This window comes from Poecilia mexicana, unplaced genomic scaffold (genome assembly GCF_051168715.1).
Source record: "Poecilia mexicana isolate PSO_F unplaced genomic scaffold, ASM5116871v1 scaffold_4, whole genome shotgun sequence".
Taxonomy (NCBI): domain Eukaryota; kingdom Metazoa; phylum Chordata; class Actinopteri; order Cyprinodontiformes; family Poeciliidae; genus Poecilia; species Poecilia mexicana.
The window spans coordinates 9,863,228-9,874,958 of record NW_028263373.1 but is presented as its reverse complement, the minus strand read 5'-3'; the positions used below and the strand labels follow the sequence as shown (position 1 = coordinate 9,874,958).

Genomic DNA, 11,731 nt, shown 5'->3' with positions numbered 1-11,731 from the left:
ACTATGACCATTGGGTCATCAGATACCTTTTCTTTAAGGACAAACATTACTTTATCAGTTAATTTTTACCAGGTTGTATCTATTTGTTTTTAAGTGTTTTTTTTTTCATTTTATATGATACTTTTAAGTCCTAAATGCATATTTTGACTAAATGTCATTTTATTTACAGTGTATCTTTATTTTTCTGTATCATTTATATATTATAGTTTTTTTTTCTTAGAACTATAATGTATGAATGGTACTGTAGAAATAAGCATCTTGTCTATTCTGGAGATGGTATTTCCAAAATGTTCAAGATACGGTGTCTTTACTTCTGCTTTCTTACATGCTTTAAAGTAGACATCTTCTTTTCGACAGTCTTTAATTATTCACCATTCTACACTTGATTGCTTTTAAATCAGCAAAAATAATAAAACATTTAAACCACGGTCCGGAGAGTGTGTGTGTGTGCGTGTGTGTGTGTGTGTGTGTGCGCAGTCAACTTTCAACACTCACGAAGGAGGAGTTTCAGGTCAACCGGAAGAAGGTTGCTGCTTTGTTGAAGTCAGTACGATGTTGAGCACACACTACCACTAACCCATATAATTGTTGTCGTGTTGACAATGCGCAAGCTAACTTCTCTGCCTTAAACTGAAGTAAGGGGGACACGACTCGGGACCAAAACAAGGTTATTTGGAGGTAAATGGTGGATTTTCTTTTTATTTAATGAATGACTTAGACGAGTTCTTACTTTCTGAAATTATTAAAACAGCAGTACGTCGCTAAATAGGGTGAAAAAGGTCTTCTGGTGTTCACTGACAGTTTGCTAGCTCATATCGAGACTAACAGCTAACGCTACTGTATTCTGCTAATCTGTTAGCCTGCTAGCTGCTTGAGGGTTTGGCTGCAAGGTAACTTGTTAGAAACTTCTAGAAAGCTTGTTTCTGTTTGTCAGTTAACCGGATAAGTGTGGTATGTTCTTCTGAGCCTTTTAGTACTTTACTCAAGGGCGTAGGAACGAGTCTGTCATTGGGGGGGACGCATATCGGAAACCTGACAGATCAGTAAATATCTTAAGCAGAAATGTCAAACTATTTATGCCATCAACACATCAGTAATGCGTTACTCTAATCTGACCCTTGTTTCAGTAACAAGTATTCTAACACGTTACTATTTACAATCCAATAATCAGATTAAAATTATGCATAGTATAATGACCGTAATTCCAGGATGAACACTCACTTTAGCATTTGCCTCACAACTAGCAAGCTAAATACTCTGGTAGCACAGACAGGCTAACAGATTTGATATAAATTGACTGGTAATTGAACAGGTTCTACCTCTTTCTAAAACCAAAGTAGAAAACAGCTCATAAAATAAGACTCAGCAGTTTTAAACTCAATACAGCAGTTTGACCAACAAAAATAAAATCTAAAAAACAAGTTTTGTTCTTTTTGAACATCTCTCTACATCAGTGCAACAGTTTGAGCTACAAAATAAATAAAAATTATACTTTTCACGTCTAACAGACACCTTAGCTCCTCACTGTTAACTCAGTCTCACTTTCCAGCCCTGCATTCAGTAACTTACCAAAGATCCATTAAAAACACTGAGGCAAAAAGCCTAAATGTTTATTTCCCTGTCATTTTCACCCGCAAACATTTAACTAAAATATCTACAGATATGAGTTTCTGTCTCTGCCTCCCTCTGACTCTCTGCAGCCTGATGTTCCTGCATGGATTCATGGATTTACAACAGACACTGCAGTAATGTACAGTGTCAGAATGTGAACTAAATATAATAAAAATATAATATAAAAAGTATGTTTTTATCATACAGAATGAGAATTTACACAACTTAATTTTCAGATGTATACATTATTATTCATCTCAACTCTATTTACTGTGTAGCAAAAATTTTCATTAATTTATTTTTAAACCTCTCCTCAAGCACTTTTTTATTGTCTCCTAACCATTAACCTATGGTGTGGAAATAATGAAAAAAATATTGAAACTTTGAAAGAAATCAACCTGACATCAGTCTCCTCCTGTTCTCCTTTCTGGTTTTATTGAAATTAATATAATTTTTATATCTTCACACTCTGAAACTCCACCTGGCTCTCCTATGTCTTCCCTGACCTGCTCCTCTCATAATAAAATAGTTTATTTAAAAATTAAAAACAGTTAATACATATTTCAATAAACTAAATGAAGACCTCACCAGAGCTTCTTCACCTTTCTTCAACATCATTCTAGCACTGCTGTTCTCCTAAATATATAATATAATATAATATAATATGTAAATACATGTTAAGTGAACGGGTATGATCAGGTGTTGCTCACTTTAAATAATAAAAAGGCTAATTTCGCTGCTGTTTCAGTCTCATTCTGATTAAATAAATCATTGTAACTAGACTACCTAACTGTTAAACAAAGTTAGCAGTAAAATTTTGGACATGTGACTATCCCAGAATTAAAACGGCTTAACCAAAAAGATTTAGTTCTATATATGAAAGTAAACTGACAACAAGATGTTATAAACGAGCGATATTCATGGCAACATTCCTGACAGATCGTTTACCTCCTTCAAACGGAGTTTCTGACTCCGTCTGCTGCTGCCTTTACGCTGAGCCGTTCAGAGGGGGGAGGGGCAGGAAGCGCTCCGCTGAATGCGCTGTTGTGCGCCTTCAAAATAAAAGCACGCGAGTGGAAGATTTTAAAATTATTCGCAACTGCGGTGAAATTATTGGGGGGGACGAATGTGACTCTCTCCAATATTGGGGGGGACATGTCCCCCCCGTCCCCCCCGCTTCCTACGCCTATGACTTTACTTATTTACAACTTACAAAGACTGTAGAATGTTTTATAAAATAGTTATGTAGCTATTTAGGTAAATATCTTATGGTTGATTGAATCAAGCAGTGATTTGAAATTTCATCTCTTAAGATCGCAACCCAAATCTAAATATGTATCTCAAATGCATATAACTGCATTGTTTTTTGTTCTGCCTGACAGAGTGATGCACTATTGACTGGAAAAGTGGAGACTATGGACGCATCAGATGCCCATGAAAATGCTCCATCTGCCAAGAAAAGTGGAAAAACCTCGTTGCTGGACAGTGGAGAGGACTTTGAGGTTTTAGACGAAGAAGACATCGATGATGACCTTCCTCCTTTGGAAGATGCTGGGGGAGGGGATAGGAATGTAGCAGATAATGCAGAAAACAAAAATGCAGAGGAAGAATCTGAGGCTTCAGCACAAATGGACGAATGGCTGGATGTGTTGGGTATGTGAGAACTGTAGGATGACAGGACACAGCAGGTTACATTCCTCTGGAGAGTTTTACTCAGTCTTTAAAGCTAGTGGCACCATCAAGCATGTGGATATGCCCCTATGGAAGCTGCTTTACAGCCCACATAATAATGAGACATAATTTGGTTAAAGCTAACTGCAGATTTCACAGCTACTTGTACTGAAACTTCAAACGTTTGGCTTTTTGTGCTGTTTTTTTTTTTGTTGTTGTCATTTTTGTTTCATTTTGTATGAATGAGTTCTAATCTCCACAGTGTTAAACAAAACCAATTTTTAGCCTTTTGTTGCTCCATAATCACCAGAAAGCATTCCGTTTTGTTCTGATACAATGTCACTTACGTTGTTTGCAGGAAATGACCAGCTTAAGAAGAAAGTCTTGGAGCCAGGGAAGGGGCGAGCTAGCCGACCTCAAAAAGGACAAGATGTGGAAATTAATCTGAGAACACATTTGATGGATGGAACCCTTGTAGAGGAGCAAAATAATCTGTCGTTTACTCTGGGGGACGGCGATGTCATTCAAGTACAAAACATTTTTTTGGTTTTGTTAAGTTTTATTTATTCTTTTTTTATTTTTTTTATAAGGCATGCATCATGCCAGAGTCGATAGCACTCTTGCTTCGCAGCAAGAAGGCCCTGGGTTTGAATCCTGGCCTGAGGTCTTTCTACAGGAAGTTTGCATGTTCTCCCTGTAAATGCTTGAGTTTTCTCTGGGTACTCTGGCTTCCTCTCACCACCCAAAAACATGACTTTTAAGTTAGGTTAACTGATATTTCTAATTTGTCCTTGGGTATGAGTGAGTGTATTTTATGGCTTGCCTTACTAGCCGCTTGTACTACATTTTGCTTCGTACAGAGGGTCTGGGCCCTCAGCTATTGAGAAACGATGGCTTCCTGGAGGCTTGGGCTGGGTTGAAGTTTAAAATTTTACCCAGTCACCAATGTTTGCCTGTGAGGCAGTCGTTAATGTTAATTCAATATTTGGAAACGTGACCAACACGGACTGAACTGCTTGTTCACTTCCTCCTCTGCCAATGATAAAACTACAAGCAGACTACAATTCTAAGGCAGTGCAGAAAATTGACGTCATCGTTTACGACTTCTTCTGTTCGCCGATTGGTCTGATCAAAAATTGACCGGAGACAGCTGAGTCGAGGGGAGAAAGCCCAGACTTTGCTGGAAGCAAGAACTTCATTTTTTTTTTTTTTTTTTGAGCAGATTTGCACAGGACGGCAGTGGCCGGGCTGTTGCGTTCTTGACATTTATCAAAGTAGTTGTGATGAAAGTTTATTTCATGGTAATTTCTCCTTCCATTTAGGCACTGGATCTGACTGTGCAGCTCATGGAAATGGGAGAGAAGGCGCTCATTCACACTGATGCAAAATATGCATATGGTGCCAGGGGAAGGTAGGAAAACATAGCTGTGAACCTGTGTTAAATCTTGAACAAGTCCAGTGTATTTTAACAGCTTTGAAAACAATTCAGACAGGAAAGCTGGAAAATCTGTTTTTGATCCATATGCGTGAGCATATCTGTCTACTGACTGAAAGCTTTTAACCGGAATATTTAGTAGCCACTCTGCCTTGCTGTAAATGACATTACTTTGCTGTAAGCAGCTAATGCTTGTCATTTAGCTTCATTGCTCTGGTGACCTAAAAGAGGAATCTGCTTATATTTACAAATAGAGTTGCAGTTTCAGGCCAGTTGAACAAAAAAGAAGACAAAGCCAAAATGAGATGCACTTTTCTATTTTCAAAAATGGTAAATTACTTTCTGTAAATATGGCGTGTTGCAAAGGAAATGCAGCGCATGCTTGAGGAATCCTGTTGTTAGCAAGTCTTGTTCCATGATGTCAACTAGTCCATTTCACCGATTAAATCATACTGACTTTTTGTTGTTGTTGTTTTTGCCTTCATGAGTTCAGTTTTTTAAAATGTTTTAACCCTGGAAAAAAGCTCTGTTGCTTATGAAAATGTCCTATTTATTTTATTTATTTAAGCAGGTGAGTTACTACACCAAGACCAAACTTACAATAGTGACGTAGCAGGGAGGAAAGAAGACCCAGGAATATTCAGCAGCTCACTTTACTCTATACCACCAACATTAGCAACACTGTTGAGGTCATAAAACACATAAAACAACAGTAAGACAAATGCATACAATGAAATTGACATTGACGTTTTACCTCAAATGGGCAGCTTAAAAACAGCATCTTCTTGCAGCTGTAATGTGACAAGAAAACTACGCATTTGCTAACTTAGCATTGTGTGACCGAGAATATGTTAGAAATTTACAGCGAGCCTCTATACATATATTTAAATCAAGCTAATAGTATACTTTTACAATAATATTTAACTTGAAGTTAATCATCCTGCCAGAAATTCCAACTTTTTGACATCAACAGAAGCCAGTGAGAATATTTCCTCTTATTTGATGAAATTGTCCCAAGTTATCCAGGTATTTTTCATTTGCTTCCCTTCACTGGACCGGTGTCTTGTTTTCTCGCCAGCCTTGAACCCGAGATACCCCCTAATGCACAGCTGTCCTTAGAAGTGGAACTGGTGGGAGCTACTGACGCGCCAGACGTGGAGCTGATGCCGCCTTCAGACAGAATTGCACTGGCCATCCGCAAGAGAGAGCGGGGCAATGTTCACTATCAGTGCGCAGACTACGCTTTTGCTGTCAACTCATACAGCATTGCCCTGCAGATTACAGAGTCAAACTCCAAAGGTGAGTTAAACAGCGAGGAGTCAAGGGTCATAGAGAAACGTTCTCCATTTTTCACGTTATGTAAAATATGTCACAATGCTGCTTGGTAATAGAAAGAAAATCATAGTTGTAATTATTTAGTTTAATGTTGAAATTAATTTTTTTAGAACCCACCTTTGTCTTGAGGACTGTTTTTGTCTGTGTGGGTTATTTCACACACAAAAAGCCACATGAGAAAAAATTAATAAATTGGCCATGTTATATGTTTTGGGTTCAGCTTGAAATTCTTTAAATTTGTTTTTATTACATAGACATTTTTTTTTTTTATCAGAATGGAGGCTAAAAAATTGAGAACCCTTTCATGTTTTTGAATAAGAGGGGGATTTTTCTTTCTTTTTTTCTTTTTTTTTCAGGTTTTAGTAATTATTTTGTTGTTGTTCTGCTCCAGTTGACATTAGTCCTGAGGAGGAGGAGGAACTGCTGGACGTCAAAGTCAAGTGTCTGAACAACATGGCTGCCTCTCAGCTGAAGTTGGACCACTATGATGCGGCCCTTAAATCTTGCGTTTCTGCTCTTGCGCACCAGCCGGACAACATTAAAGCCCTTTTCCGCATGGGCAAGGTATCGCTCTTCCTTTACCTTCCACGCTCTGCCGAACTCTGCCACAGTCATGCATTATCTGGTGTGTGTTTTCGATTAAGGTTCTGGCTTTGCAAGGCGAATACACTGAGGCCATTCAAACCTTGCGGAAAGCGCTGAAGCTGGAACCAAGCAACAAGGTAAGTCCGTCTAGAAATAAAAGTCCTCCCTTTTGACCACTAGATGGTGCCGTTGGGTAAGACATGAATGAATTTGCTGTGCAAGGTGAACCGCTGATTCATCATTTCAAAGGATCTGCTTTCATGTTGCTGCTGTAAATAGGTTCACCCTGCACCCCGGCCGTATCTAAAGCCTATCCATGGGTTCTCTTCTGCTCATACAGCCGACTATATAAGGTTCTTTGGCTATATAAGGCCACTTACCGGAGTATTTTCAAGTGTGTGGGCTTCTTGGATCAGCTGCAGCACCATCGTAGCTGATGCCCAGAGCTCCCCACGTCAGTCCTACACCAATCTGTTGCACAGCACATGGCCTGTGCACCAGTTTCCTGCTTGCACATGCTGTGTAATGAAAGGTACCATTTCATTTTGGACAGATGCACGTTCGCTAAATTGCCTCGTTTACAGGCGAGTGCATATTTTGGAAGTTAAATCATGCAATTTGTGGGAAATTCAACCTGAAGATGTTGAGAAAGTTTACACTATAAAGCCTTAGCTTTGCAGAGTTTCAGGGATGAAAAATACTGAACCGAAAGGAAGTCTAGTTTTGTTTTAACAAGGCTGTCAAAATATTTGGGTCTACACAACTGGTTAAGGGTGGCACCCCGTAAATCTATGTGTCATCAAAGAAAGCCTCTGATGGCTAAGAGAATCCTTAATAAATATCTCTGTGCACTCTTTGCAATAGTAAGATTTAACACATTAGCCAGATGCTGGTCTGATTCATTTGTAATACCAAAGTAAACATCTCTACTCTTTTCCCTTTTAATGACAGTCGTTCAAATCAATAAGGTGCTTTTTAGCTGGGGGAGGAAGTGAAAAGACGTTGCTAATGCTCCTCGTACATCACTGTTTACATTTGTCACTCTGTCAGCTTGCCACACCCCTCGTCCTCCAAGTTTGACGAGAGAAGATTTATTTGTCTGGTTTGTTTAATTTCCTAAAATGACACGCAGACTTGACATTTCCAGTTTAGACTGCCTTTGGCTGTCTCGGCACAGAGTTTGGACAAACAGGACATCGCATGTTTGTTTATCCCACTTTGTCCTTTCCTTTGGGAACCGGCCACTGTTCTGTCAGTTTTATAATCCTACAATAACATGGACCACTTTCACTAGATTTTACAACTAAACACTGTCCCTTCCTTCAATGTATAACTGGGAGCAAAAATGACTAAACAAAAGCTAAATATGTGCAGAGAGAGCGATGCCTTTCTCCCACAGGTCTGTGCAGGAACACTTAATTCATAATATTAATTTGGTAACGGGTAAATATTTCTGTAAACTCTGAGTGGTGTTTCTTCAGTCTTTGTGATGAAGTGCAATTACTGAGCATAAACATTTTCTGTCTGATAAGACCGATTTGCTTAGTCACTCGAGAGCTTTAAGAGCAAAGAAATGACTCACACCGGAGCTTTTATTGGAACAATAATTGAAGTCAGATCCTGGAATATTTGTGAGGACATGTGGGCTAAACTGCAGCCTGGTTATTGTAATGGAAGCCTGTTATTTCTTGGAACCCAGCAGAGCAGAGCTAACGTTTTCCCAGTGTTTAGTCATATTAAATTGGTGTATAGTTATTATTTCTTTTACCAGTAATTTCAACCATGCATTGCTAAATGTCTAGTTATCATCTGCAATGTTTGAACTGGGTCCATTATCATCAATTTGTTTCTTGGGGCTTTTTTTTTCTCTCTATGCAGACAATTCATGCAGAGCTCTCCAAGCTGGTGAAGAAGCACTCAGAGCAGAGGGGAGCAGAGCAGGCCATGTACAAGAAGATGTTAGGAAATCCTTCAAAAAGCGGCACGACAAAATCCAGAGCCAAGTCTTCATGGGTAAGAAAGTCCTTAAAATAAAGCTGCATTGTAAACCAGTTTTTTTTTTTTTTTTTGCACTAATCAATCATACAATTTCTCTGTATCAACTCTAATTGATCAAATGTATTTAAGAAAATTGTATTTGGGTGCAGTTTTTTTTATTATTATTATTCTAAAAAATCTGCTCAAGCATCTGTAAACATAGTCAATCATTGATAAAGGGATGCTAATTCATGTTGACTCTTTTGGGCTTAGCTGCAGCATGTGTATGTTGGTCCATTTTTGTTGCCTCATGACTTCAACCTTCTCACGAGTCACCCCATGCTCGTCTATCCGCAGGGTCTCAGCTGGAAGTGGCTCTTTGGTGCGACTGCTGTGGCCATTGGTGGAGTAGCTCTATCTGTTGTCATAGCGGCCAGAAACTGAAGTGAACCAGAAGAGTCGAACGCAGTGGGGAGAGCCTAAACACTGAAGCACATCTGGCGGCACCTTCCACCCTCAGTGAAAGGAGGTGGAAATGTCAGGTGGCGAATCGCCTCTTCACTGTCACACTCTTTTCTCTACTATGTTTGAGAACTGTATGTGACGATTATTAATAATTACATATGGGCAAATGTTGTTTCCAACCTTGTAGATGTATAGGTTTGTGCATCTAACCTTTGTTCCAGCTTTTCCTTGTTCTTGGTAGTCGGTGTGAGGAACTGCTTGTTTGAAATAAAGACAAAATGAGAACAGATCGAGACGGAAGATATTTTTACCACATAGAAAATAAAATGCCAGTTATGCTGAGATATAGTTTAACAGCAGTAGATTGCGCTTGTAAAATATTTATTATCCAGGTGATGTGATTTCAGTTTATGGTACAGTGTTTCCTCTCAAACTGCTCCCTGTAATCTGAGGTCCATAAGATAGCAAGATAGTTGGTTGTGCGATGGCCTGTTTACACTTTATACAGATTCTATATATAAATACATTAGCTGACCAAAGTAATCCCAACACACTTTGAAAGCAGTCCAAAACTGAATACCTTATGTTGATCAGCTTTTATGCAGTTGATTTTTGATGAGGTAGTTTTCTGTTTCACTGTTCACTAACACTATAGAGTAAAAATAAACGCCAAGCAACATACTTCAGTTAAATAAAACCTAACGATCTGCAGTCTTATCGAAGTAACACTGACAGTGGCTTCAAAGTTGAAACAAAAAAGAAAACTGTTTTTCATCCTAGCTAGCTTATTACAGGCAAATATTGTTAGGAGTGTAGCTGAAGGAAGATTTATTTAATTTCAATTTAATATTATATTATTCAATGACCAAGTGTTTCTGACTCTGACCATAAGTTTTCTTTTTTTTTCTTTTTTTGTAAGTTATTTTCTGATGCTGTTTATTCCAAAACCGAAACGTGACTCTGCTAAATGTGTGGTGTCCTTAGAGTAGATGTCAGAGCAACGGAGCCACAAGCCGCATCATGCCAACAAAATAACTGTTCAGATGAGTTCCTGGCATTCTTTGCTCTTCTTAATTTTTGTATTGATTACAAATAAATATCTTATGAAAATATTGTTTGTTTTAATTTTTTTTTTATTATTAGCTATTCTTGACTAATGAAATGTTGTGTTATGTCCAGCTGTGGTTAAATTGGTTAAATCTGTAATATCAGAGGAACTAAAAGTGCTACTGTTAATTATATAGACGCTTCACTGGGACATTTCCCATTCAGATACATTTGAGTCATGTTTTTCTCATACAGAAGAGAAGCAGAAGTCACTGGCTGAACATTTCCCTGAACTGATAAGTCTTGACATTCCAAAGGCTTTTGGATATCTGTTCACATTGTATGCATGTTTTAGATGACCTATCTTTCCTGCTTCCGACAGATTACTGCAGGGTCAAATTGGTGTCTGCACTGAGGAGGAAGTTTGACATCCATTCTCAATGGCCTGTAACAAAGTCAGAAAATCAGTGATTTCAGACCAACAATATTGATACTGTATAACATAATTCGACTAATCTCATCCTTAGTTCTGGACGGAAAAAGTTTAGATTCTGTTTTTTTTTATTTATTTATTTAACTCAAGATTTTAGGGAAGTTTTTCTTAAAACAAATGGCAATGAAAAATGTTAAGCTACATCTAACTGACTAAAATACAATGTCATTGTTATAGTGTTTTAAAATTTCATAAATTATAAAGTTGGCTAAGTTGTATCTTTTTGATGAAGGTTTTTGAAAAGTCTGTAGCATAATAGTTGAAATTCTTCAAAAATGCTTTTGTACATTTTTATTTGTATAAGAAATGTTTGGTAAAACAAAATTATTGAAGTTAGATGAGTGGTTCCCAAATTTTCCAAATTCATTTCCATAGAGTAACCCCAATCTATTGGTTAAACATACAAGCATTACTAGTCAGTCAATTTAAATCCAGATGGCAATACTAAGAGTTTAAACAACCAAACTGTATTACTATTTGAGACTAGTTCACGTCTTCATATATTGTTTTTATTTTTATTTTTTTAAGAGTATCTAAGTTGTGTTTGCAACCCCCAACTTCTGGGTCCACAGAGTTAAATGATTATAGTAAACATACTGAGGTAAAATGGATGAGCATAAGTACTTCAGTAATTTCAGATAAATTAATGTGAAACTCTGGTTTTGTTAAAGGCTGTAAATAATACTAAAGTTTTCTTGGTTGGAAAAAAAAAGTAGAGCTATGCATTTTGGATGGTAAGTTAATCGTTGTCAGTTGTAGGAAAATTGGGACGGAATGCATCCAAAAATTAATTTCAATTAATTTTGTTTCTTTGGAAACGTACATTATTTATTCTGTCACCGCTGTTACTTATAATCTAAACGTATGATGCCGTAGCTTGACAAATTGTTTTGCTTCACACTGCATAATAAAATCTCTATGTCCTTCCCATGTAAGGGACCTTACACCACTTCTATTTTTAAAAGGCATTCGGTTTTGTGGCTAGTGTGCAGATAAGTAAAAACAAATATCAGCAAGATTTTAAAGTTGCGCCAAGTGATATAGGATACTCATACATCACCCGATAATCCATTTTACTTGAGGTCACCAAACTTTTTAAGTACTCACAATAA

The 11,731-nt window shown here is 37.7% G+C and overlaps 1 protein-coding gene across 1 annotated transcript; it reads left to right on the top strand.

Annotated features, from left to right (window-relative positions):
- The first annotated feature begins 540 nt into the window (after positions 1-540).
- On the top strand, positions 541-10,191 carry fkbp8 (FKBP prolyl isomerase 8). The gene is made up of 9 exons (XM_014991511.2): positions 541-678; positions 2,994-3,264; positions 3,641-3,810; positions 4,605-4,693; positions 5,796-6,016; positions 6,444-6,616; positions 6,697-6,774; positions 8,516-8,650; positions 8,972-10,191. The coding sequence occupies exons 2-9, from the start codon at positions 3,027-3,029 to the stop codon at positions 9,056-9,058; spliced, it is 1,191 nt and encodes a 396-aa protein (XP_014846997.1). The 5' UTR covers positions 541-678; positions 2,994-3,026; the 3' UTR covers positions 9,059-10,191.
- The last annotated feature ends 1,540 nt before the right edge of the window (positions 10,192-11,731 follow it).

Coding starts and splice junctions, on each gene's coding strand:
- fkbp8 (XM_014991511.2), top strand. CDS start 3,027: ATGGACGCATCAGATGCCCATGAAAATGCTCCATCTGCCAAGAAAAGT. Junction 3,265..3,640: donor CGAATGGCTGGATGTGTTGG/GTATGTGAGAAC, acceptor CGTTGTTTGCAG/GAAATGACCAGCTTAAGAAG. Junction 6,017..6,443: donor TACAGAGTCAAACTCCAAAG/GTGAGTTAAACA, acceptor GTTCTGCTCCAG/TTGACATTAGTCCTGAGGAG.